A 25,686-nucleotide genomic window follows, 5' to 3' on the forward strand; every position below is an offset into this window, starting at 1 on the left:
AAGAATATAGACCTAATCAGATATCACAAAGCCAGAAGTAACAAGTGGACAGTGGTGGATTGTAGCTAAGTACATTTACGCAAGTAAATTTTGAGGTTCTTGTACTTGTGCATGTTGTTGATAATCCTCCTGAACTTTTAGTCAAGTAACATCTTCAGTGGAAGACTTTTTACGTGGATTGGAGCATTTTTTTTGCGTCGTGGTATTGCTGCTTTTACTCAGGTAGGGGATTTGAACACTGCTGGCGACCGCGGAAAAAAAAAGTACCCTAAAGTAGCGAGTAACCAACAAGACACGGCGTTGGTGCTTGTTGGATTGTTTCACTGATTCCGTCGCTTTCGTCTGGCAAAGTTGACATATAATAAAGACTGAAATCTAATGACAGAATCAGTGTAGAAACTATGGATCTGCCTTCTCTGTGTTAAATAAAATGAATGTTTTCACGTGAACATTACGATATATGTGTTCCTCTGCCTAACGTCTACTCATATGACAGTATGGCCAAGGCAGAACTATGCTCTTGAGTCTACGTTCGCGAGTGTATTCGGCAAAGATGAGTGAGAGAGAAGCTGACCTACACCCTCACAATGAAAGGGTATGACTCAGAGGACTCACACTGGGTTGTTGGAGGGAGATATGCTGTATAAGTGCACTCGTTCACCTCCCGATCACATGGCAGTTTCAGGGTCAGGCTTTTATCGAGCCACTTTCACATAATCCTTCTGTAATGCAAAACTGTCTTGATTTCGCTTTCTGTGTACACGTAGAACATGTGCTATCATTTATGTGCCCATACCATTAAAATATAAAGACAAATTCATTCCATTTATCGTTCCGCTGTGGCATTTAAAAAAAAATAAAGACACTGTTAAGCTGAAGGGTTTTTTTTTTTTTTTAACTTTTTGAAACGTACTGAACCTGGTTTCGAAATCTTCAAGGACGGCAACATATTGTATCTTGGTTTGATAACAGAAGAAGTTTTATCAGGAAAAGCTGCCTGTATTTTCTGTAAAATTTCACCGCATGCCGGACAAAAAGTTCCACCTGAGAAACGAGGGGGAGAACTTTCCCAGAATACGGGAGAAATGGATCACCTTCACTGCCATCAACTTAGACAGTCTCCTCACCCTCTACATCTAATCACAATGTGGGCATAAAGACACTTGAAAGTTGAAGAAATTTGCATGTAAATATGTTTGTTTTCCTTTTCTTTCGTAAAAAATATCTTTAACTTGCCCCATATAAAGAGTTACCTTTACTTTTTGTGCAGTATCTCCGACACACAGGCCCTTACTCGTCAGAATGTAGGGAAAGTGACACCACCTAAGAGGAATCACTTTTACGGTGACATAACCTGAAATTCCTTGGTCACCTGCGAGCTTACGGTCGCCTTATTTTGATGAATCATATTTCAATATGAGAGAGAGGAATACCCGCCTTGCCTTCTTTTCTTTGTCTAGAAAGCTGTGACTGATTGATTGAGATGGAATTTGTTTAAGTAAGTGATCATTGGAAGAGAGAAACCAGCACCACCCATGTCTGTGTCCTGTCTTGTCCTATCTTGTCCTGAGTTGCCCCAGTGTTCGGTATGATATCCACCCACTGTGTATTTTACCCACATCAAGGACATCATCACAGAAATCTCAGAGTAGTCATCAGGAGGGTTTTTGCCAGGCACAAATGTGTGTGTGTGTGTGTGATGCTCACACAAATCCTATTACTTCCAGTTCATTGCACTTATCCCTGCTCTTTACAACTCTCTTCTGATGAAGGATGAAGAGTATCTGAGACACTGTGTGTTGTTTGTCTTGGTGCTTCTAACATGAACATAGCCTGTCCTCCTCATCCCACAAAATGTCCAGGATATTGCCCGCTCACTGCAGTCTTCTCTCTCTGCAGGATCTCAGTGAGAGCTCCTGAAGTAGCAGATTTATTGATTGCTGCTAATAGCCTCCATCTGATCAGCAGGGCGGCACAGAAACCCTGAGAGCAGTGAAAGAAAACCAATGCTCAAGCTAATTACCTCTGCCAAGGAGGTTATGTTTTCACCCTGAACCGATTTGCACTGAATATTATGGAGGGATGGGGAATGGGCCATGGAGGAGCCCATTAAAATTTCGGGAAAGGTCCGGATCATTTACTATGAATTTGAATTTTTTTTATCTCTGAAGTCTGGTGTGTGTTGTTTGACATTGACCGTGGCGGAGGTATGTGTTATTACTGAGTGCCATTCTCGTTCTATTAGTTCATATATATATTTTGGTTTGGCTGATGACACTGTGGCTCACATTAAAAACTATTCAGGTAACCACCACTACCCATTCAGAAACAAAGAGAGATATTATGATTGCAAATACACGGTGTGTGCACAGCATTTCTCTGAGCTAAATGCTAACATCAGAATGCTAACATGCTGATGTTTAGCAGGTATATGGTTTACTATTTCACCATTTTAGTTTAGGGGTGTTAGCATGCTAACATTTGCTGATTAGCACTGAACATAAAGTACAGCTGAGGCTGATGGGAATGTCAACTGTTGTAAATATTTGGTCATAAAACCAAAGTACTGGACAAATTAAAGTTCTGACCTGATAACAGCACAAGAGGAAAACTGAGAAGATCAACAAAGTTATCAGAATCAATCCCGTGGTGGACATGAGTGTCTATACCAAATTTCACGGAGAGCCACCCCGTTGTTGTCAATATATTTTACCAAATACCACAATTGCCGACCTCATGGTGGTGCTAGAGGGAAGGTCAGGGGATCACCAACGTCATTAGGATTCATCTTCTGATGACCATGAATATCATAGTTTCCCATCAGTGACCAAAAAGGTATTGAAATATTTCAGCCTGGACCAAAGTGGTGGACTGACAGATGCTAGCATGGCTAGAAAAAAAAAAAGCCAATATGCTTATATCTTAATCACCACATTTATGGTCATTTTACTTTGAAAAAGTTCAAAGGCTAATACCATTTTGGATATAAGTAATCCATTCATTGAATTCGTTTTCCGTATGACAGAGAAAGTGAACTATTGCGGTGTCATGAGGCGAGGAAATGGGAAGTGAAAGAGGATGTTCGTCTGGAGCTTAGGGTAACAGTAGAGGCTGTCAACTGCAGTGCAAAAACGGACACATCTACTGCCGCTGGTTCAACACCCAGACGGCCGTCCTCTCTATATATTCACAGAATATGCTGTGGACAAGTCAAACAGAGTACACACGGCTACAGCAGTTGAGGCTGAACAACAAAGCCAACAAGCCTGGGTTAACCCACCGGGAAGTGGATGCAGTGGATTTGTGGTATTATGTATTATGGTGATTGTGAGTGATTCAGGGTTTTTGTGGTCAGGGATTTTGTCAAGTCATAAAGCAGCAGCTGAGAAGAGCAGCCAGCAGCTCTGGCTAATAGGATAGCAGTGCCTCTAGGTGATTATGAACGTTTCTCGATGTCAGAGTGGCCTCAGAGGCAGAAAACAGCTCAATCTATGGGGCCAAAGACAAACCGCCATTTCTCTGGTGAGCAGTGAGTTAGTTCCCTGGTGTCCTAGTCCTAAGGTGCTGACCATGAACCCCAACATCCGTCGTTCCCATCTGGCCGTGGATTTTTGTTTGTTGACGAAAACAATACAGCCACACTAGTGGCTCTGAGAGTCCGCGGTTTATCAGGTTTGCCTCTGTCACCATCTTAGTTTAGCATGTTAGCATTCTAAAAGGCATGCTAAAAGCTTAAAAGTTTGTGGTTTACTTAAACCAAGGATTTGTGGCTGCTTAAGTTCTCCAAATTTTGCAGAATATAAAAGGCTTACAAATGTATTTTGACTAACGTGCCTTTAGCACAGCTGCTAAAAGATGACAATCTGCAGGGATTCAAAAAAATCGCAAGATTTGTTAACATGGATGAACAAATAAACTCTCAAAGTAGCAAGTTGTTTTTATTGTATTTTACTTTGTTTTATGAACATAACATTTTATGTGTTTTTGGTTTTTTGTCTAATTTAATTGAATTTTCTTTCCATTTACTCGAACAGCATATGAAAGATTCCAATCAGTAAAATCTAACAAATGATGATGATGATTACTATCATACCAGTTCATTTAATTTAACTCCAGAAATCCATTGAAACTAAGCTCTCTTATTCTAATCTGCAAGTGGAACAGTATCGGCTGGGGCTTAATGTACTGCAGACAAAGAAGCTAATGACTGTCACTGATAAGAAAGGTGATAATAGTGCGTTGTTCTTCTGATCAGTGCTGAAAGCTGCCAGCAGAGAGGGAAGGTTCTAGTGAACTGAAGCTCCTCGTTGAGCCATTTTCAGCATTTAGATGCAGCGTTACACACTTTGTGCTTTCAAATCACATGAAGGAGTGAATTAAATTCACCACCGTCTCCACCTAAATTACACCCTTCAGTATCTCACCTGGGATTTTTGAGTACAGCTGAACTACAAGACATGGGAATATAAATACAGTCCGGCTATGACGAAATGTACTACCTGTACTACATTTCTTATGGAAACCGGTCTGCTGAGAGAAATAGCATTTGAGTTGAACGACAAAGAAGATGACAGCACAAAACGACTGGGCCTAAAACATCTGTGAGACACTTTTAGCACTTGTGTGGTAAGTTAGATCTCATATCCTATCATTCCACCCAACAATCATCTTGAATGAACAGCGCACGATACAGATGAATGTTTACAGTAGTAGTTACCGATCTCGCCTCTAATACCTGGGCTCATATTCGGTCTCTCCTTTACTGTGATCTTGTCATCTGTGGACCAGCCAAGCTACAGTTGCATTCACTGATGCGCTATTTTATTCAGCGAGCTAAAGAGTTTCTTATTTTAATTTTCTGAAGGCCACACAGATTTGATAAGAGCCGTATCCGTAACTCGACAAGCAGGCATAGATTGTGTCAGCAGTGTTCCTGGTAGTGAGCATAATGATGTGTGTGTTTGTATGTTCCTCATGTCATATTTACGTCCCAGTCCAAAACTTAATAACAACTTAATAATCTTGGCTCTCTTGAATTTTCATTATTATATTTTTCGCGTACAGACAGGTGACAAATTGAAGGAAAAACCTGATTAAGTGAGTGAAGACACATAAGAAACTACAAATGCTTCTATACAGGGGTACTGCCTGATACAATCAAGCAGTAACACCCTATGACGTGTATAAAAACCTGGTTGATGTTGATTTTGGGTCAAACACGGCCAAAGGGAAAGATCCAAGGGTGACTCATTACAAAGACAAAGCAAAAACCACAGGCACAGGTCTCCACAGATGTGGGAAAAACTGTCATGGTAGGTCCCGTTCGATATAGTCCGGACGATTGGGCAGGTGCACGTGTGGTGTACGGCAGGAGAATGGCACAGACCTGAATACGTGACCCCTACAGTTGAAGGGGGTCTGTTATCTTTTGGGTCCACTTTTCTCCTTAGGGGGAAGGGTCACTCCAAATCTACAGAAAAGGTACTCCAAGTTATCGCCTTTATCTTGGATGAAACATATCCTGGCGAGGTTCACAGCAGGGCACGCGGGCTCACTGAACGGTTCGATTACTATGAAAATGATGTGAGTCGTGTAAAATGAGTCATAGTCACAGCTTGTGGTGGAATTACACCATAATTAGACACTTTATTATGTTTTTCCTTCTCCATAAATACTATATTGTTACATCGTATATATATATATATACAGTATTGTACAGTTTACGTCTTTTACAAAAGGTCTCTTGCACGGTATTTTCACACTAACTTCTTCATGACTTCTTTGTTGCTCCTCGCCATGCTGTTGGGGGTCGTGCATCGGTTATCCGGGTGACAGCTCAGTTGATGAGCGTGTCCGGCGGCAGTATAACCCAAACGCACGGTGTAAGACATTAATAAAGAGAGAGCCTGGTGATGAGATGTAGAATTTTTTTTTTTTTTTTCATGGCCTTATTTTGTTATTTTGATTACTTTCTCCAAATTCATCAATTGTAAAATTTGCGTTTATTTTGAAAAACACAGTTAAAATGTTGAGCTTGTTTTGAAACAGGAATAAAACAACTGATTAATTTACATGAACTGCTGAGTACTTGGTCTTCCCCATTCTGTGCTGCTGTTTTGATTTTGGGACGGTAAACACAGAGCCGGTCACAGATGGCGGATTACCTGGGCTACCTGTTGAATTCTTCATGAACCGACCGTGACTTTGGGAACCCGATGCCATCCAGACGTCACGAGTTTACCCCTCCCAGACTTCTGGTGGAAAGTTAAGGCATATTGGTTTTCACCGTGTCACAGAGATGGAAGCTCTCAGCCAATGGGAATCACCCAGAGCTGGCATGAATGAGCGAATCAGTGATCTGGTGCAGCTACTGACTCTTCACACTCACCCCGTGAAAGAAAAAACAAGACTTTGGAAACAAGTCTTGCAAACAGTGAGAATTATCTCATGTTATCCAGATATTGTCCTTGGGGTAAATGGTTGTTGTACTGATCTGGAAATTAAGAAAAGTCATATATTAAAGCAAAGAACAAAAATATTTATATATAAACAATGGATCAAATGGCTCTGTGTAATCTTCATAAGCCATAGATAGATAATCACCTGACAGCAGCTCTCCCCAGGTCTCTTCATTTTAACGTCTTTCAGCTCATTGTTTTGGTTTCACAGCCTGCAAACTCAAAGGACGCTGTTTTCAGCAAACAGTTCCGATAAATCCACTGTACACTACCTACCCAGCCCCAAACAGCAGACGGAAAAAAGTTAGAGACTAGCAACTGCGATTAGAGAGTGGAAAATTTAGCTGCTAAAGACCCAGACGTGTTCCCCCGAACATGTCTCCAAATCAGAGCTTAAAAAGAGAATGAATTTTGGACTTACATTCAACAGATGGCCAGAAACAAGACTCCAAATGATTTTTTAATTGCCCCCAGTCATCTCTAAAGTGGAAAATGAATGTACAGTTAGCCAATTCCGGCCATAAACACATGAGCTCGATAACACAAGCTACCATGATACAGTCGAGTCAGGGTGCACAGGTGTTCGGTCCGCCCAGTTTTAATGGGCGAATCTGAGACTGAATGCAGAAATAGTGAGGTTTCCTTCCATTTATCGTCACTGCTGACTTGTTTCGCTTTAACTGATAGGAACCAGGTCCATATATTACAATTGTAATAAGCATCAGTAAAAATACCAGTGAAAGTCTTGAAGCATTATCGATAAAAATGTCCGGTGCAGATGCAAAGTTGTGTCAGATCTGCTTTTAAATCGGGAGGAAAATTTGAGGCAATCACAGCTCACAGCCAAAGGAAATGCTAATTAAAATGATGATTTATTTACAGCAATTTTCATTGACTTTTATTATATACAAACTCACTGGGCTACAGAATAAAAATGCGTTTTTCAAAGATGTACAAATATAAACTTGAACACAAGTCAATAATTTTGGATAAGGGGTATTTCATTACTTTTGTTACCAGTATTTATTGAAGGGTGACATTGGGGAGCAAAGTCAAGCCAGTAAAACAGTCGAAGATGAACTTTGAACTCTCAGGCATGGCAACCAAAAACCTTTTGAGTTTGAGCAATGCTGACGGAATTTAGACCCAAATAAAGAGGTAGCATCCTGCAACTGTTATCCAACCCTATGATGTACAGCATTTATATTTAGCTTAACTGTTTATAAAATCATAATTACACACTAAAGTCTTTAACTACAAAGCTTTAGTGTGTGCTATTGTCTTGAAAAGCTCTTTTCTTTTTTTCTTCTTTTTTTTCACCCAGGGGAAACAAAATGTATTTCATGTGCTGTCTGGGAGCTGCTTTAAAAAAACAGAAAAGCCTGTGTGCCGCGATAGGCAGTGCGCAGCTCAAACCTGCTTTGATAAAACAAACGAAAACAGTAAGTGGTGAGGCAACAATGACGTTCACCGTAACAGCCTTGATGCAATTTTGTGGGTTTTTGTTTTTTTGTTTTTTTGTTTTTTTCCCCAGTGAGGACAAGTGTCAAAAATGAGACCGCAAGGCCATGAGAAGTGCTGATGGCTGGAGTTTGGATGGGCAAAATGGGAATCAAAACACTAGGTGGTGATAAATGCTATCTGCTCCCGCCATGTTGTGTCTTGTCTGAGTCAAAGTGTTCTAGTTTTTAACCGTGGGTTACTCCGGGATGTTCTTTCTCTCACCCACGGGAGTTTTCTGTGGCCTCTGTTTCCAAGCGGTCCACTTTCTTCTGTAGAGCAACTGACCACAACAGATGCCCTGTAACCTCGCGTACCACACAGTAGGTGCAGCTGTTGGTACTAGTCCTGCCACATCTCATCTCTTGTTACGACTGCTGACGCTTCTGTGAGCCGTAAGTATCTCCGCACCAATACGAGATTATTATTACAGGTCCAAGGACCAACAATGTTGGAACAGTCAGTTATTCAAACACTGTGGCCAGAACTGTTGTGGTCTTTTCCTCAGATGTCCTGTGGCTTCAAGGTGCCCTGTGGAGTTTTCTTGTGAACAAACAAAAGTTATGTTTACATTCATTGTTACTCGTCAAAATGCATTGTGTGTATCCTTGAGGTCTAACAGCGGGAACGTGATGAATGCATTTCCTTTCTCATTTTGTCTCAAGAGTTTGAAACCTGCACTGTTTAGATACATGTTTACCAGCAAGCAGCCCTCTTCCTTTTTACCTTTGTGGGTGCATTTCCGCATATCTTTCCGCATAACCGCCACCTGTAGATCAGGAGAATAGTGTTTCACCATTGGCGGGAATGTGTATCGTGTCACATGAGACAAAACAAAATGGGGACCCACCTATAGAAAAACAGCTTCAAGGCACCACTACAGGTCTTTAGGTTCAACTTTTTGCATGTGGAACTCCGTCAGTTTATCTGCAGTGGCTGCTGCTGCTCATGTGGCCCTTCTTCATTTAGTTCCAAACTAAATGGACACATACACTGCTTTCCATTCAACTTTCAATTATTGTTTCCACCGAGAAAAACAGAATAGCAAATTTAGGTTTTTGGATCTAGGTTAAATCACATTTTATTATAAAAAAATTGGTCTGTTACTTAAATGTTAGTGTTAAGGTCGCACTTAGACCAAAAAAAAAAAAAAAATATATATATATGATGGTATTTTGATGGCAATGGATATAAATACGTATTGTATGGTACAGTGCCAGTTTCTCTGTAATGGTATACTGTCACGCCATGTTATTACTCTGGTACCTGGACATAGAAATTTGAAGTTGCTCTAGTAATATCGGCAAATTTAGGAAAATTACAATAAATTACTCGATTACTCTGATGCCACCACATACTGATGCCAGTATATGACCCAAATTCGCCATAATTGCAAAATACCATGTAGCCAACATCACCATGCTCCAGCTGAAATATCGTGGCACCTCCAAGCTCAAGCACTCAGAAGTGGATGATATGTGCAAAATGAAAATTAACATATTATTATGTTCTCCTTGTGTTTGCATGATTTCCTCTGGACGCAGCAGTTTCCTCACTCAGTTCAAAAGTATTCAGGTTTTCAAGACTCTAAGTTGCCCGTAGATGTGATTGTGAGTGTGAATACTTGTCTTTCTATATGTTTGTTAATCCTGTAATATACAGGTGACCTGTCTAAGATGTACCCCGCCTCCTGCCCATACTCAGGGATGGACTCCAGCCCACCTGCAACCCCTGCACAGGATAAATGGGTAAAGATAAAAGAGTGGAGATGTTAAAAATACATTTTAAATTAGATTAATGTTTAACCAATGTGTGTGTTATTTATTTATTTATTTATTTTCAGAACAAAACTCTGAGTTACTGCCCAGCCCTACAGGCAGGCACAAACACTGCGACAGGTAATGACATCTGAAGCCACCAGGACATTCACCACACACACAGACACTGGGCTCGTTTTCGATAACATGATGGCGGTGATGTGGCTCTGGCTCACCCCTGGTGCTCATTGGCTGGAGGTGGAGGTGCTTTTTCAAAGAGAAGATTAACTGCAGCACAGCCTCCTCTCCTCTCTCACTAGGAAATAACTGTGACACAAAGCCAGGAGCAAGTCATGAGACCCACAGAACACATCACGGCACTAACGCCAGACCTGGGCCAAGTGCTCTCCTTATGGTTTGCTTTATCCCTTTTAGGCACCAAGTGGGTGGGTCTTGCTATGCACTATGGTACACTAAATGTCAGAACATCCAAATAAATTATTATTATTACCGGTCGAGGCAGACGGCCGCCCACTGTGAGCCGGCTTCTGTTCGAGGTTGCTACCTGTTAAAAGGGAATTTTTCTTCACCACTGTCGCTAAGAGCTTGCTGAAGGGGGAATGTCGGGTCACTGTAAATAACGTTATAAAGAGTGCGGTCTAGACCTGCTCTACAGGAAAAGTGCCCTGAGATAACTTCTGTTATACTTTGGTGCTACATAAATCTGATATATAAAACTGATTTTACTTGACTTGACTTAATTATTAGATGCCAGTATGTGATTTGGCTCTTGTTTGGTACTTCAGAGTGGTGCACGCAGGTGAAAACAACTCCAATCTTTATTAAATCTCAAGACCGTGCTCAAGACTAACATTCTCCAGTACATATTAAAAACCCTCTGATACAGAGCATGAAAACATTTTTACAGTATGATAAACTGTTGGTTATCAAGCTAAAAATAAGGCTGTTAGTTCCTAAAAAGGGGACAACAACAACCCCAGCAACACTGGTGTCATGCCATTGTATTTGAATAAAAATGGAAAAAACTCAGGCACATTGTCATGCTTATTAATGGCATATTTATTAACCGTGTTTTGGTCCACAACATGTCACGGTGTTTGAAATGACTAAGCATATTCTGCCCCACACTGCTATGGATGTCTGCACCGTTCCAGATTCAATAGTTCCTCTATCGTTACAAAGATCAATTTACGAAACACTACACTGAGCAGGGCTTCATCCAGGAGGGAGGAAAACAAATATTTTATGCAATTTTCCTCTATTCTGCATGTTTCGTTAAAAAGCAAATGCTGTGTTACACGTTCTGAGAGAGAGTCAGCAGTGGGTGTCCTCTACAGTCGAGTCTGTTCATTGAGAGCCATTCTGCCTCTGCACAGTGGATCTCTGTACAAAGACTGTGGCTCAGCAAAAAAAAACTAAGTTTAACTTGAGACGTTCTTTGTACATTTACAGGATACAGCCCATTAGTGATGAAAACAAAAGAGCTCACATTTAATTTTGCCCCTGGTTGTCAATGTTACCATTGGCAGCCCTGGGGGAAATGCTGTTCTCAGCATGTGACTGTAAAATTTGCAGAGGACGTGTGCAAATGTTCAGATTTAACCTTGAAGACGTTGTATAAACCTTGTAATTCCGCGTACCGAATGCACAAAACATAACTGGGACGAAGTGTCAAAATTATGAATAAAAGCTTGTAGACCTGTTACTGTAACTCTCTGAACCTGGGGTTGACTATTCCCAGTGTGTTAGGGGGATTTCTGATTACAGTAATCCCACAGTCATTTGAAGCAGATTTAGATGTACTAAGGTCACACTGGCAGCGTAGTGATAACTTTGAAAGGCAATCCAAATCTGTGTCCGAGTCCAGCCGATTCACTGCTGTTGTCATCCCACTGAGGGGGTGGTAATCCCAGTTAGGAGGGTGCTGAGGATGAACTAGGTGAAACGCACCAATCTGGGCCAACGTTGTGAAGGTGTGACTTCGGAACTCTGTGAAGGAGCGATATCAGATATTGTTTCTGTGAGCGAGAATTTGATTTGACAACGCATAACTACAAGAATGCAACATAAGACTGATTAGGCTTACGGCGACATTCGTGAAGGATTAGCTTGCTTAAATATTTCTCCCCTCACGTGCACTTAATATGTTTAAACTACCATCAGGTTTACATACAAGTCGATTTACTGGCAGGAGCCTATAATCTGGCTCAGTGCATTGAGAAGAATCATCAGTTTTCCACTTCTGGGATTTGGAATGTCATCTTGAGTTCATGCATGTAAAATATTTTATTTTCCTTTTAGGTTCCCGGATTACTCACACTGATTAAATATGACAAATGGATTAACCCAGGTCTACAAAAGAGACACATTTATGTGTTGCAGCACAAAAGCATAATTTGCAAATTCATTTTTATGCATCATTAATAAATCTATGGCTTGCAACCTGTACATTCAGAATGTGCGTTGAGAATGAAAGGATGAAGGGGAGTTGGGGTAGTGGTAATTTTTCCCTCCAATCCCTTCTTTCGTCAAAGCCCCCAGATGGAAATGATAGGCTTGATAGGCCCAATGGCTGCCAAGATAATGGCTACAGACGAGTAACAGAAAACCCTTGACAGTGTAAACACACGGCTACTATCCAAACCGCTGCTGCGTTGGGGCCGGAGCCGCCATTGACTGGCGTAATCTGCTGTATAAATCTGCAGCTTGGCCCTGTCTGGCTGCTGTCTGGGTTCTGTGCACTTGGACAAAAGCGACGGACACCTTGCCCACTGACAAAGGGCCTGGCCCTAATCGGAGCGGACAAGGCTTGCTGATGGAGCCTTTTTGAGCAATTGAACTTGGTCAATGAATCTTAGAGGACCTAATGAAACATAAGGGACAGGCAGTTTGACTCCAACAACGTGGCCAACACCAAACTGTCCCATTTCTGCCCATCAGCCTCAGGACTGAAGTTGTGATTTGACCCATAATGACCTTTATGAAAGCATGCCTGTGCCGAACCTGTGAAGATTCTGATGGTGTTGACCTTGTTGGCCACATAAGTGTGGTAGATGCGATGCCTTTCATTGTCATTGTGGAATTCAGTTTTGTCCTTTGAAGGAAAAATGAGTCTGATCTGGCGCCATTCTGTTGTTTTGTTTTTGTCGTGGAACGTCACGACAACGGAGAACAGGCCTTAGAGTGTCTCCAGACCAAACAGTTTGGGATGGAGGACACGCTGTTTTTCTTTGAAACTCTGAGGAAGGAGACTGGGTTCCTTTTAGAAAGCCCTCGGGAATGTGTATGGGAAAACCTGTGTGGGCCACTGGCATCTCCTCAAAGAGACAGAGTACAGCATGAGTGCAGAGCCTTCACCACGGGAGAGAGGAACCGGTCTTTGTGATCAGAAATGCCATGGAAAAAGTGTGCATTGTTCACAGCCCAACACATTTTTTGTTCTTCTGGTCCTGTGATTCACCTACAAGGTCTTAGGTTCACTGGCCCCTTCTAGCTGGTTGCCCAAAATGCCCACACAAGTCCAAGAGACCACATTTTATTTCACAAAGAGGTGCTGGATCCAAACAGCTCTGCTTTTCTCAGGTTCCTTTTTGCACCAAAGTGTACCAGTAGTCGGCCAATTGCAAGTTTTGTGGCTAAACGATTATTTTGACCTGACAATTGCAATTGAGCTATTTACACCTCTAATACATTTTTTAAATATTAATATTGAATAATACTCAATAAACTATTCGATAAATTACATTTACCTAGCTACAGAGCAAATAATGTCCCATAGCCTTTTTTTCAATCACAAATGAACAACTTATCTATCTATCTATCTATCTATTATAATAGAATAAATCTATCTATGTGTCTGTCTACCAATCTACTTATCTATCTATCAATCAATCAAACAATCTATCTATCTATTATAATATAATATAATAGATGAATATGAATGAAGATGTAATTGAAAGAAATATTAAAATACTGATAAATGGGAGGTGCAAGGATGTATTTATGAAGAACTAAATTTTACTTTTGCCTTTTGCATGGTTTGTCCCTTGCAAGGTTACGTAGTTCACAGCGTTGTTTCCATGGAGACTGGAGTATCTCTTAGACGCGAAAGGTTCTTGTCGGTTTCTTCTTCATGCTAGCAAATTTTTAAATGAGCTTTGACGTGGTGAAGAAACACAACATTCAGTTAGACGGCGAGTATGTTTTTTTTTTTTTTTTAAAGCTAACTTTCTGACGACGAACGGTGGTAACTGAATGTTAGAGTGAACTGCCAGCGAGCCGCTGACGTTTGAAAATCATGACGGATGCTAATGAGTTGTATGAAGCAATCACACCGGAGCTGAATAATGTGGTCAGCTTTGACACTGGGCAGACTGAGGAAGAGCAGGAGAGCTTTAACTTTCACGAAGAAACGGTAAGTCTGTGGTTCCTTTGCTGAGGTCTGAAGCCTGAAATAAGTTGATCAAATTAGCATTTCTTTACGCTAATTGGACAGGTGAGGTCGACAACAAGCTAAGTGTAGCTAGAAGCTAGCTAGTTTTTTTTCGTTTTTTTTTTCAATGTCGGCTTGTGTATGGTGGCTTTTGTGTGCTTTACATATTATCTGTGTTTGATGTATTTAGGTAGGCTTTGTTCTATGGCCAAGTCTTTGTGTGTTCTGTGATTCAGTCCACCTGAGGACAATACAGTTAAAGGTGAAAGCCAGCTACCTCACTCTGGGCTCTGCTGGGCAGCCATCGGCCACGGCTGGAACAGGCCATGCCTTACTTAAAAAAAATGAGTGTGGGTTTTTAAAGCCACAAGAAAACTGTGCAGATGAATTTGGAAGCATCCCTGGGACCACGGACAATATTAGTGGCATAGATAATTGATGGATTGTGGACAACTGGGGAACATTCTGTGCCCACAATACACTGACCTACCACAAGTCTAATGATTGATCACACTGACCCTTTATGCTATCATTTACTTATATACTCAGTTAGTCAGTAGTTCTTGCTTCACTTTCTCCTCAGAAGCTTAGTATAAACCCATGTTTGGAAGTTTGGTTAGATTGAAAACTGGAAAGTGTTCAAAAATGACAGAGTATAAATTAATTTTCTTTTTGTGATGAGACCAGCATAACATTCAACTGACTTTGTGACAATAGGTCTCAGATGATATTCCACCATCTCTGCTCAGCTACTTTGAAACCTCAAAGAGCAGAGCAGCAGTTTGTGAGAAGTTCTTCCTCGAGGAACTTGAAGGTATGGAAACTTGTTAAATAGCAAGAACATTTTGAAACATTTTGATACTTCGAAAGGCTCTTCTTTCCTGTGTTAAAATGTATTAAAGCTTCCTTATTGACAGAATGGTTGTTAAATCAGAGATCTGGACTTTCTGATATTGACAATAAAGTAAGACCTCTAATGATCCCATCCAAGTGACTTAGATTGTAACATCTGAATTTTCTTTGAATCACATGCCAGACTTCACTGCATCACATCTCACAAAGGACATGATGAACTTCCCTATTGAACTCGATAAGGACACGATGAAGCTGGATATGCAGGTAAATGTCTCTCTTTACGGTCTAGGCTCAAGTCTCTTACTATCCAAACTACAATGGGTCCACAAGTTCTTGAAACCTACTCTAAATTTAGTTTTTTTTTTTTTTTTTTTTTTTTTTTGCTACAGGATACTTGTGGAACAGAAAATGAGGAACACAACTCTTCCACTGACACTGACCTCCCCCCTGCACCCAGGGAAACAGAAGCACTTTACACACACAATGTGTCAGTGTGTCCCTACAATGAAGGTACAGTACATGTTTAATAAAGTGAAAATGCTTAATGTGGTGTCGTGTAAACCCAACAGGGTGACAAAAAATGCAGGATGTTTTACTCAAATTTAACAGTACATCCACTGAAATTTTGTAAACTGAAAAGTTGTAAACATGGTGAAGCCGGGCTTTATTTAAGCCACACTAGAGGGTAATAATATTAATCTTTGAAATATCTTTTTCATGTGCATATTACCCAGGTTAAAGCTTCATCATTGTTATTGACACTTGTGAACTTACTTGTACAAAGTACAAAAACACGATTCAAGACGAACATCTTTTCTTACTTCATAAACTCTTTTACAGTATGTACTTATGACAGAGTGACACCAGGATGTTAATTCAAAGTAAGCAAATGCAATGTTAAATATTGCAGTTAATTGCAATATACTTCTACTCTGCACTGCACTCTGGTAATAGAACAGTTTCCCACAAGAGGTCACTGTTGTCCTATTTTTTGTTTTTTGTTCTCATTCATGACTGTAGTGTACTACAGTAATGATGAAGATGTACATAATCCCAACTTTTGAACAGAGAATAGAGTAGATGGTTACATTTTACCAGTGCAAGCCTAACATTGAAGGAGCTGAAGCTTTTTGTCTGCATGTTGCGTGTTAAAATCTAGTGTTCAAGCTGATGGAAATGCTCTAATTCGAATTTTAACATTTTGGAAGTATGTAACTGCTACACCATAACTATAGTTTTGACAGAACTTTGAAGAATAGCATATAGTATAATGCTACTGACGTGCCCAAGTGCTGTTTGAATCATTCATGTTAAATTACGTAAGTACTTCTTTATGCAAAATTTTTAGGTAGTTTGTTTTCACTGCATAGTGTGCAACGGATGATCACAGAGAAGGCAGGGAAAGACAATGGCATACTCATAGGGAGCCACATTTGAACCTACAATGGCACAAGTGCCTGTTTTTCCTCCTCAGTCGCTGAAATACTACATTTTTGTACTTGTCACAGATGAGGCTGAAATGGATGAATATATGGGGTGCCAGAAGTATCTGGAATTCAAAGTGAGGACCCTTAAGAGCTCAATGAAAGAAGAGGAGATAAAACAAAGCAGTGAATACCAGAGAGAACACAGGGAGGAACAACATTGTGAGGAGATGAAGAAAGTGGATCAAAGGAGGCAAAGAGAAAGAGACTTCCAGGAGGAGTTGAAGAAGATAATGGAGGCAGAGAAGGTGAATCATTGGGACTTCCTTTACTCAACATGGTTACTTGCAGGTTTTTTGTATCTATTTCAAGTGAGCAAATTTGTAATCTCCCACTTTGCAGGGATTTGTCTCGTATATGTCCTCTTACGTTTATTTCTTATTTTTGCTTTCTCCAGCTACATCAAAAGGAACTTGAGTTGATGGAGAAAAGAGCGCAGGAAAAACTTGAACAGGAGTTGCTGCTTCAGCAGGTATGCCTGAATACTCTTTTTGCATTTTCCACCAGATGTTGAACCAAAGACAGGGGCTCCCAGTGTGGGTGTAGGCACTCTTACAAGTTAATAATTCAGTTTTAGGATTTCCAAATAATCTTTTAAAATCATCATTATTTCAACAGCTTGGATTCAGCACAGTGAGAGTATGCAAAAGTGTGGATTGTTTTATTTACTTCCATTTAAATTTTTTAATGAAATATTTTGCTGTTTTATCAATCAGGAGCTGATCAGCAACTTACGGAAACGAGTGGAGGAAGAGAGGAAGATGAGGGAGGAGGAGCAGGAGAGGATAAAGGAAGAGGGTGAGAGGAAGAGGAAGGAGGAGGAAGAGAGGAGGAAGAGAGAGGAGGAGGACAGGAGGAAAAGGGAAGTGGAGAGAATTAAGAGAGAGATGGAAAGGAAAAAGATGGAGGAGGAGACGAGAAGGAATAAAGAGGAAGAAGAAAAGAGAAAAATAGAAGAAATGAGACTCAAAGAAGAGCACAGAAAGAAGAAGGAAGAGGAGCAGAAGAAAATGGAAGAAGAGGAAAAGAGGAGAATCGAAAAGGAGGAAAAGAGGAAGAGAGAAGAAGAAGAAAAAAACAAAGTAGAGGAGTACATGAGGAAGAAGGAGGAAGAGAGAAAAAGTAATGAGATAAGACTTAAGGAAGAAGAGAAGAGGAGACAGGTGGAAGAAGAAGAAAGAAAAAGGAAGGAAAATGAGAAAATAAAGGAGAGGGAGAAAAAAAGGATAAGAGAGGTGGAGGAGGAAACAAGGGAAAGGGAAGAGGAGAAAAAAATGATAGAGGTGGCAAGAAAGAAGATGGAGGAAGACAAAAGAAGAAAAAATGAAGAAGAAATACGACTTAAGGAGGAGGGGAGAAACAGTGATGACAAATATAAGAGAAGAGAGGAAGAGGTGAGGGTGAAGCAGGAGGAAATGAGGAAAACGGAGGAAAAGAGAAAAAGTGATGAGGAAACAAGAAAGAAAGAGGTCGAGAAGAAAACGATGGTTGAACAGATGAAGAGAAAGGAAGAGGAAAATAGACAAATAGAAGAAATGCAACTCAAGGAAAATGGAGAAAAGAGAGAGAATGATATGGAGGAGAAACATAGTATGGAGTGTAAAGATATGATAAGGATGGAAGAAGAGAAAAACACAAAAGAGGAAGAGTGGAAGAAATGGCAGGAGGAGGAAATGAGGCAACAGAAAAAAGAAGAATACAGTAATATAGAAGAAGAATTGAGACTCAAAAAAGAGAAGGAATTGAATGAAGCACATGAAGCAGACAACAGAAAGATGGAAGATGAGAGAAAAACAAAGGACAAAGAAAAGAGGCAGGAAGAGGAGGATTATATGAGAAAAAGGGAGGATGGCAGAGGAAATATAGAGGCAGACAAGAGGCAGATTAATGAAGATGTGAGAAAAAAGAAAAAAGAAAAAATAAAAGCAGAAGAAAAAAGACTTGAAGAGGAGGAAAGCAACAAGATTAGAGTTCGAGATGCTGAAAAGGAGGAGAGACTGATGCGAGCAAATGAGCTGCAAGAAAGGAAAAGAGAAAATGACAGCATGAAAACTCAAAATGAGAGCAAGAATAGAGAGAACACCAGAAACCCCCAGACCTCACAACTAGAAAACGGCAATACCCTGACCCCCTCAAGCCCTGGTCCTTTACACAGCGAGTCCACAGCCAGTCCCACCAGCTCTGAAACTATACAACAACTTGACCTGAACAAGGACATTAGTCAGACCTCCGTATATAAAACTATGAACCAACAAGATGCAGCATTAGAGCCTTGCTTTTCTTCCGGCTCTTTACCTGTGTGTCTCCCAGAGCACACAGAGCAGAAGAGGCTGTCATGGATGAAAGACTGCGTCCCATGGTCCAAACTGTCTCTCCAGAACAGGAGGAAACAAAAAGGATGTGTCCGAAGTCAAAGAGGACTGAGGAGGGCCGCCGAGGCCAGCAGTCTGCCACCTCTCTGCCCACACACTCTGCTGCAGTCCACAGGCTGCAAATCCCTGCAAGAGGTAACCTTTGTACAAATGGTCAGCCATGATACAGACACACTGGCGATACTATTTATGGAGAATGAAGTTATTTGAACACTGACATGTAAGTTTGGGGGATTTGGCCTGAAGTGGCAATATCTCCGGTCATTTTCATGCTAAAAAATGCAGTAGTTCTTCTCAGAACTGTATTCTTTTCACTGTAGGAAACTGTCTGAAACAGTATTTATACATAGAACTTTAAACTCTCCTTTAAAACTCGGAAGACCGAAATTTCAGCAAAAAGACAATGTTGAATAAACAAATGTATTAATTACTGTATTTGCAAGGAAAATAAAATTTTATTGCATATTTGATACTGATTTTACCTAGCTATATTATAGAAAATACTTTGCATTAGCAGTAACCCATTCCTGGCTAGTCCATATTTGATATTTAATATAATAATAACAGATCCCGGGGTCATGTCACACGTGCCAATTTAACCTCTCAAAGTTCAGTAAAACCCCTGAAACCTGAAGCAACCTCTGCCTCTCTTTCAGGTAACCACAGTGACCCTGGGGGATTTGCCGGGCTGCAGCTTATCCCCCCTCGCTCAGTGTACTCACCTTCAGTCCCTCACCCTCAGACGCTGTGGCCTCAAATCCCTGGAAGGCATCAACCAGTTACCACAGCTCTGCTACGTCGATGTACAGGTCAGTATTCAGTCAATATGTAATGAGTTACTGCTGCCATTTTTCTTTTTTTTCTTTTTCTTTTTTTCCTTAATTTTTTTTTGTCGTAGGAAAATGACATCTCATTTGTGGACTGTGAAAACATGAGCAGTTTGCGAGTTCTTCGACTTGGCCACAACAAGCTGACATCCATCCATGGTTTAAGTGGTGCTGAAAATTTGGACGTTCTAGACCTCTCACACAACTCCATCACCCGCATCGGTGAGAACTTGAAAATTCATGATGTACCTTCTGAAACCTTAACTTTGATGCTAAGAATATTTGTCGTAAAAATGATATAACAGATAAAAGTGGAAAAATTGCTGTGATTATAATGTTTGATTGCGTCACGTATGAGGTCTCCAATTCTTCGTAGTTCGATTATTGCCCTTGGAATGTGTATTTACGGTGGCAGCTTGAGATGAAGCTTGACAAGCCTGAACTCCAATCCACAACTATACTCCACAAGAGGGCAGCCTCTCTCTTCTTGTCATCTCTTGTCCCTTCACTCCTGGACCTCATTCACTGCAATCTGTATCGAAATGTGATTTATTTACTAAACCCAGCCTGGGCCCTGAGCCATGGGGCTAAAGTCATAAATAGATATTGGCCAGGCAAGAAGCTGAACGCATTGAACGCACGTACATTCAGCTACTGTAACATTTGGTTTGTGACTCACCCCTAAAATTATACATTCAGGTAGGGGCTTTCAGACTCTCTTATTTCAAACTAGGTTTTTACACATGCTTAGGATTTGAACACTGCTCATATGCAGATTCATGCTACTCATCCTGAGCTGTTTTCCAATCTGAATAAGATGTTTCTCTTTTTTTGTCTCATTCCCAGCTGGTCTGGAGTCTATGAGGAGACTGCATTGGTTGTCAGTGGATCACAACCAGCTGATCAGCTCCAAAGGACTGAGGGACGTTTATACCCTGCTTCACCTGGACTGCTCACACAACCACCTGGCAAGCGTGGAGGGTCTGGAGAACATGGCTCTGCTCCAGACACTGGACCTAAGAGCCAACAGCCTCACTGAGGTAAAAGCAGCAACAGCTGATCACTGAAAGCGCTGGATCTCATGTCACTGTTCAGTGTTGCAATTTTGTTAGACCCGTATAGAAACTGTTTTGCATGTTTGAGGGAGTTGAGGGACTCAAGAGGTTTTATTGAATTAAGCTCACATCATTCTGTCTCCATCTTGTGTTGATGTAAATGATTTGTATGTAGGGACTTGGGAATTTCCCATGGAAAATCAGGGAAAAAAACAACTAATTTTGAAAAAACAATTTTTTTTAATGTCAATTTTGTTCCATCTTTTGTTTTCTGCATATAACGAGAAATTCTTTTCATTTTTATATCAAGATATAGAAACAAAAAAATAACATAACATACTCTTTATTTTTTATAATCACAAACCCAGAATTTAATTTTAGACAGGGATAGATGTGTGAGGCTAGTCAGAATGATAAAAATGTGTAAATAACGACTAGTGTGGGTCTCAAACTTTCAAAATCAAAGCCTTAAAATGTTATGAATAGATATAAGCTGATTATATTTAAATCAACATCTCCCGAGAGGAAGCCTGTTTGACACACTCCGTATCTCCACATAAGACGCACTAACAGAGAACGGTTTTTATTGGTGGAAAGCACAAATTTGCATGTGAAACAAAGATTAATTTTAACCTGTTAGTCTCAGAAGCGTCAGACTGAAGCGCAAAGTGCATTCTTAAATTTGTCAGTAATATAGGCTTCATTTCAACGAAAAGAGAGATGGACTCAGCATTCGCATTGACAGCTGAAAGACAGTAATTGATGTTATCAGTTACACCTGTGTTGTCAAGTCAAAATGTCTTCTATGAGAAGAAATTTAAGAAATTTAAGCATTAGTTGGAGAAATTACAAATTACTGAAGCTTATCTTTGTTTTTGTTTTTTAAAACCTCTCTGGTGATTGCTAGATAAGGCAAATTCAAAAAGGAAAAAAAGTTACATGTAAGTTGAAAAAAAAATATACACAAAAGCAATTGGTATGTTCTCAGTATTTCCAAAGGCGCCTCTTGGTCCTTGATGAGCTTCACTCGTGGCCAACACGAGTTAATGACTGTAAGCACAGCAGGACTAAAACAACTGACAATGATGGATGGGGTCATTCAGTTGCCGCTGGACCAGCAGCAGCAGCGTAAAGTTAGTCTAACCCCTCAATGTTAGCAGTGTTATCTGACAACTTCTCCCCGTTTGTCTGTCAGCCCCCCAGTCTTAACAACCACATCCTCCTCAGAGAGCTGCATCTAGACGACAACAGCATCTCCTCACTTCAGGGCCTCGTTGTCTGCTGGCTTCCCCTCATATGCCACTTCTCGGTGGCTCAAAACAGGTATATACCACCAGTCCTACCTGATATCCGTCTTTCCCTAAGGTCTGTTATGTGGTAGAAACAGGAGAAAGAAGAAAATAACACATACTGCATCTTTTGGCGTTTCTCTTTTTCTTCAGTAATTTGATATCAAAAAATTCAAACAAAACTTTTTTATTGACTCATGCCACATTAACGACTTCAAAAAACCCTCACATAATTTCTAAATGTTTCTGTGTTTGACAGTGTTTGACAAATGCTAGATGTAGTGTACTTTCAAAAGGGTTACAATATGTCTCTGTCTTTCCTAGAATTACCCTCCTGCCCTCCATGTCTGATTTTGTGTCCCTTGCAAATCTGGATCTTTCTTTCAACTGCTTATCAGGTAACATTTTGTCATGATTAAAAAGATTATATGAAATAGCATTTCCTCATCATAAAGGCATACCTAATTCTATTGTGCATTTAGCATGGACAAGATAAAACCTGTGGTGGTTTTTTTTTTTTTTTTTTTTCCTTTTTGCTTACATTCCTTCATGGAATGATTTTATATTTCATTGATTTTAATTTGCTGCTTGTATGAAGCACTTTATAACTTGGGTTTTGAAAATTGCCCCATAAATGAAGATTATTATTATTACTACTACTATTATTATCTGACACTCGCATACTGAATATTCAGTCATTTTCAGTACTGATTACATGCCGTATGTATGCTCACAGACCTTACTACCACTCAGCCACAGATTGATTTTGCTTAACAAAAGAAGCTACGATAGCTATAAAATGTTGATGCACCAAACTTTTAGTCATAAACACTTATGGTTCCATCATTTTATATTACGCTGCTGCATTCATAGTGGAAGTATGCTGTCCATCCAAGTACAGTATATGACTCCATGGAAATACGGTGTGTAAGTGTTTGCAACACGTAGCTGTTTATTTCATCCGTTTGATATATTTCTGTATGACCAGCTTAGACAACAAACAGATATTGACATGGCAAAACAGTTTTTCCATTTCTCTCACAGAACTGCAGAATGTGTGCGAGAGTCTGGAGGGATGTCAATTTCTGCGAGAGGTCCACCTCACTGGGAATCCCCTTCAGCAGGAAAGTGGCTGGAGGTATGGTGAGGTCTGGATGGAGGAGTTAAAGCAAATTACATGGGCTACTGTTTCCCAGGAGCTAGATATTTTTGTTATCTAATCTGTATGCTTCTGCTTTTAGGACGCATTAGGCAGTACTGTTGTATTAACCTGCTTTGAATGCCCCAGTAATTTTTTGGATGGCTGTTTACCTCTGATTTTAGCATGTACGCCTCTGTAGTACCTGCCACACAGTTTTCTAATCAAGATAGTATAATTAGAAATTTCCGTGGCTCTTTCTGGAAATTCCTTGGAAGAAGTTTCAGTTTCAGCTTCCTCTTCCCTGAAATATCATTTGCTGTGATGGATGTTCAAAGGAACATACCAGTGAAAATCCAGTATTTCTCTATCACAAATTCGGTCTATTGGCTGAGGTAGTCTAAACATTCCAGCCGAACACAGGCCTTCCTCTTCACTTCCCAGGATTAGCACTGTGATCCGCGCCTGCTATTAGATTGCTGCGACGTGCCACCGACATCTGTGTGTATGTACGTCACGCTAAGCGTTCGTAATTCCCAAAATATTGATACAACAGAAAAATCTATTATCTCTTCGGTGTCAATTTGTTCATTCATTTACAGTGCCTAAATATTTTTCTCATGTTAAGACAGTTGCAGTGAGTTATATGAAAAATATGCAATGATCACGTATATTCTTCATGCTTTTATCACCCTGTCATAAGCAATGATCTCACTTTGGCTCAGCAGAGTTACTCACACCCATGTACTCACAGAACAATATACAAAATATGAAGAACTATACTTTGCTTACCCCTCCAAAAAGCCCTTAATGTAGCTGTTTTAAAAAATCTTTTACGGGTTGTTTATCTATTAGCATTTAGACAGTTGTATTACGGGGGTTTTATCTGCAATTTTTTTAACCTTTAAATCAGTAACAGAGAAGACTTGAATGTCAATTGCACATGTAAAACATTCCTGCCTTACGTACTACTGGCCAATTGGGTCAATAATACTAACAGTTTGAACATAAAATTAACGTTTTTTTATTTGGAAATCTCCTTTTTTAGTAGTTTATTTTCTATCAGAAAGAAAACCTAAAAACATGGGATACTTGTGGACATTTTTTTCCATCTTAAGCCTTAACTGAAACATTACCTTAATATTTCATTGAACTTTATTTAACCTCCAGTGCCAGCAGTTGAATTAACCCTCTGTATTTCCACACTCATGCCCTGGCCCTTTCATCCTGAGCCAGTGATAACACCGGCTAAATTAAAGCACCAAAAGGCAAGCGCTAAGAATTCCACTCCCTGTAAGCAGCCCCTGATCCAGGAGATGTGGAAGAAGAAAACACTAGGCCTGATTAATCAGGGCCACTTGAAGAGCCTGTGTTTTGAAGGAAGTCTTCACTAAATGAAATACGGACCTGTGCTCATACTGGCTAGAGAAGAAGGATGAAGGAATGTGAGCCAAGAACAGTGTTTCCCGCAGAAAGGAGGATAAAATTTATATCAATTTAGGAAAGATTCAAGTCAAAGTCCAAGTATAATCAAGTTAGATATAGTGCTAAGGAGAGAAAAAAAAATCATAGCATCTAAACTGTGAAGGTCCTACCTTAGTTTGAAAAATAATGAGTTCCAGTTATTTGGTTAAAAAGAACCAGTCTTGACAAATACACAACTTACAACAACCCAACAGGAAAAATTCTTTATGCTTCAAAAGATCATGAGAACTGTTGAGTGTTGAACTGGTGAAACCAGAAAAACTTTTCCCCCCAATTCTTTAATAAGAATTGTCCAATGTAAACATCAACAACTCATGGCATCTAATTATTTTGTATATACATAGGTCTCCTCTGCATTCGCCCAAGTGTGTCTAAGTGGCGTCCATTGCTGAATTGAATTACAATCTGCACCTCAATGAGCTCATGTAACAATCAAAAGGTCCCATTTGGGTTTGGAGCTTCATTTGAAGACAGCCAGCCAGACAACATGCCCTAAGGGTTGGAATCTAATCCTGAACTGTGTCAGAGACCAAGTGGGCCACATCAAAACCGTATCCCTCTGACAGTACACAGATCCTGTCCTCTGTGGTCATGTCTTTGACTCAGGGTGGCGCTAGGGTTAGAACACTCTGCATGCTATCTGTGCAAAGTATGAACTGTTTACATGGTTTTAAATCCCCCAACAAGACTCTGAAGAAAAGGGTTCACAACCCGTGCATGAATCAGAATAAAGCATAGATAAGAATAAAGTACCTGAAGCACCAAGATTACCACCATCAGCTTTGTTTATATTTTTTTTCACTGGATTTTATACTTTGTTTTCTGCTTCATCTTTATTATTTGTACAATCAGGGGTCATTGTACGTAGAGTGTAGGGGTCAGTTGTTGATTACTGCAAAATGGAGCTTTAAATAATCCTGAGAGATTTTCCCTTAAAAATCTATTGTAGCCATGGATTGGTAAAACATCTTACATTTACATGTAAAGAGAAACAGTATGAAATAATATTCACA

At 40.1% G+C, this 25,686-nt stretch overlaps 1 protein-coding gene across 1 annotated transcript in view; it reads left to right on the plus strand.

The window, feature by feature from the left end:
• Positions 1-13,828: 13,828 nt before the first annotated feature.
• The window catches only part of lrriq1 (leucine-rich repeats and IQ motif containing 1), a 36,551-nt gene continuing 24,693 nt past the window's right edge, over positions 13,829-25,686 (plus strand). The window contains exons 1-14 of the mRNA XM_040132306.1: positions 13,829-14,150; positions 14,886-14,982; positions 15,205-15,287; positions 15,413-15,533; positions 16,532-16,755; positions 16,905-16,979; positions 17,224-17,901; positions 17,935-19,014; positions 19,536-19,688; positions 19,778-19,928; positions 20,553-20,746; positions 21,957-22,084; positions 22,375-22,448; positions 23,095-23,188. Of these exons, the coding sequence (XP_039988240.1) occupies positions 14,034-14,150; positions 14,886-14,982; positions 15,205-15,287; positions 15,413-15,533; positions 16,532-16,755; positions 16,905-16,979; positions 17,224-17,901; positions 17,935-19,014; positions 19,536-19,688; positions 19,778-19,928; positions 20,553-20,746; positions 21,957-22,084; positions 22,375-22,448; positions 23,095-23,188 (3,269 nt within the window). The 5' untranslated portion in view covers positions 13,829-14,033. The remainder of the gene's footprint in view (positions 14,151-14,885; positions 14,983-15,204; positions 15,288-15,412; positions 15,534-16,531; positions 16,756-16,904; positions 16,980-17,223; positions 17,902-17,934; positions 19,015-19,535; positions 19,689-19,777; positions 19,929-20,552; positions 20,747-21,956; positions 22,085-22,374; positions 22,449-23,094; positions 23,189-25,686) is intronic.

The sequence above is a fragment of the Xiphias gladius genome, chromosome 8 (genome assembly GCF_016859285.1).
Source record: "Xiphias gladius isolate SHS-SW01 ecotype Sanya breed wild chromosome 8, ASM1685928v1, whole genome shotgun sequence".
Lineage (NCBI taxonomy): Eukaryota > Metazoa > Chordata > Actinopteri > Istiophoriformes > Xiphiidae > Xiphias > Xiphias gladius.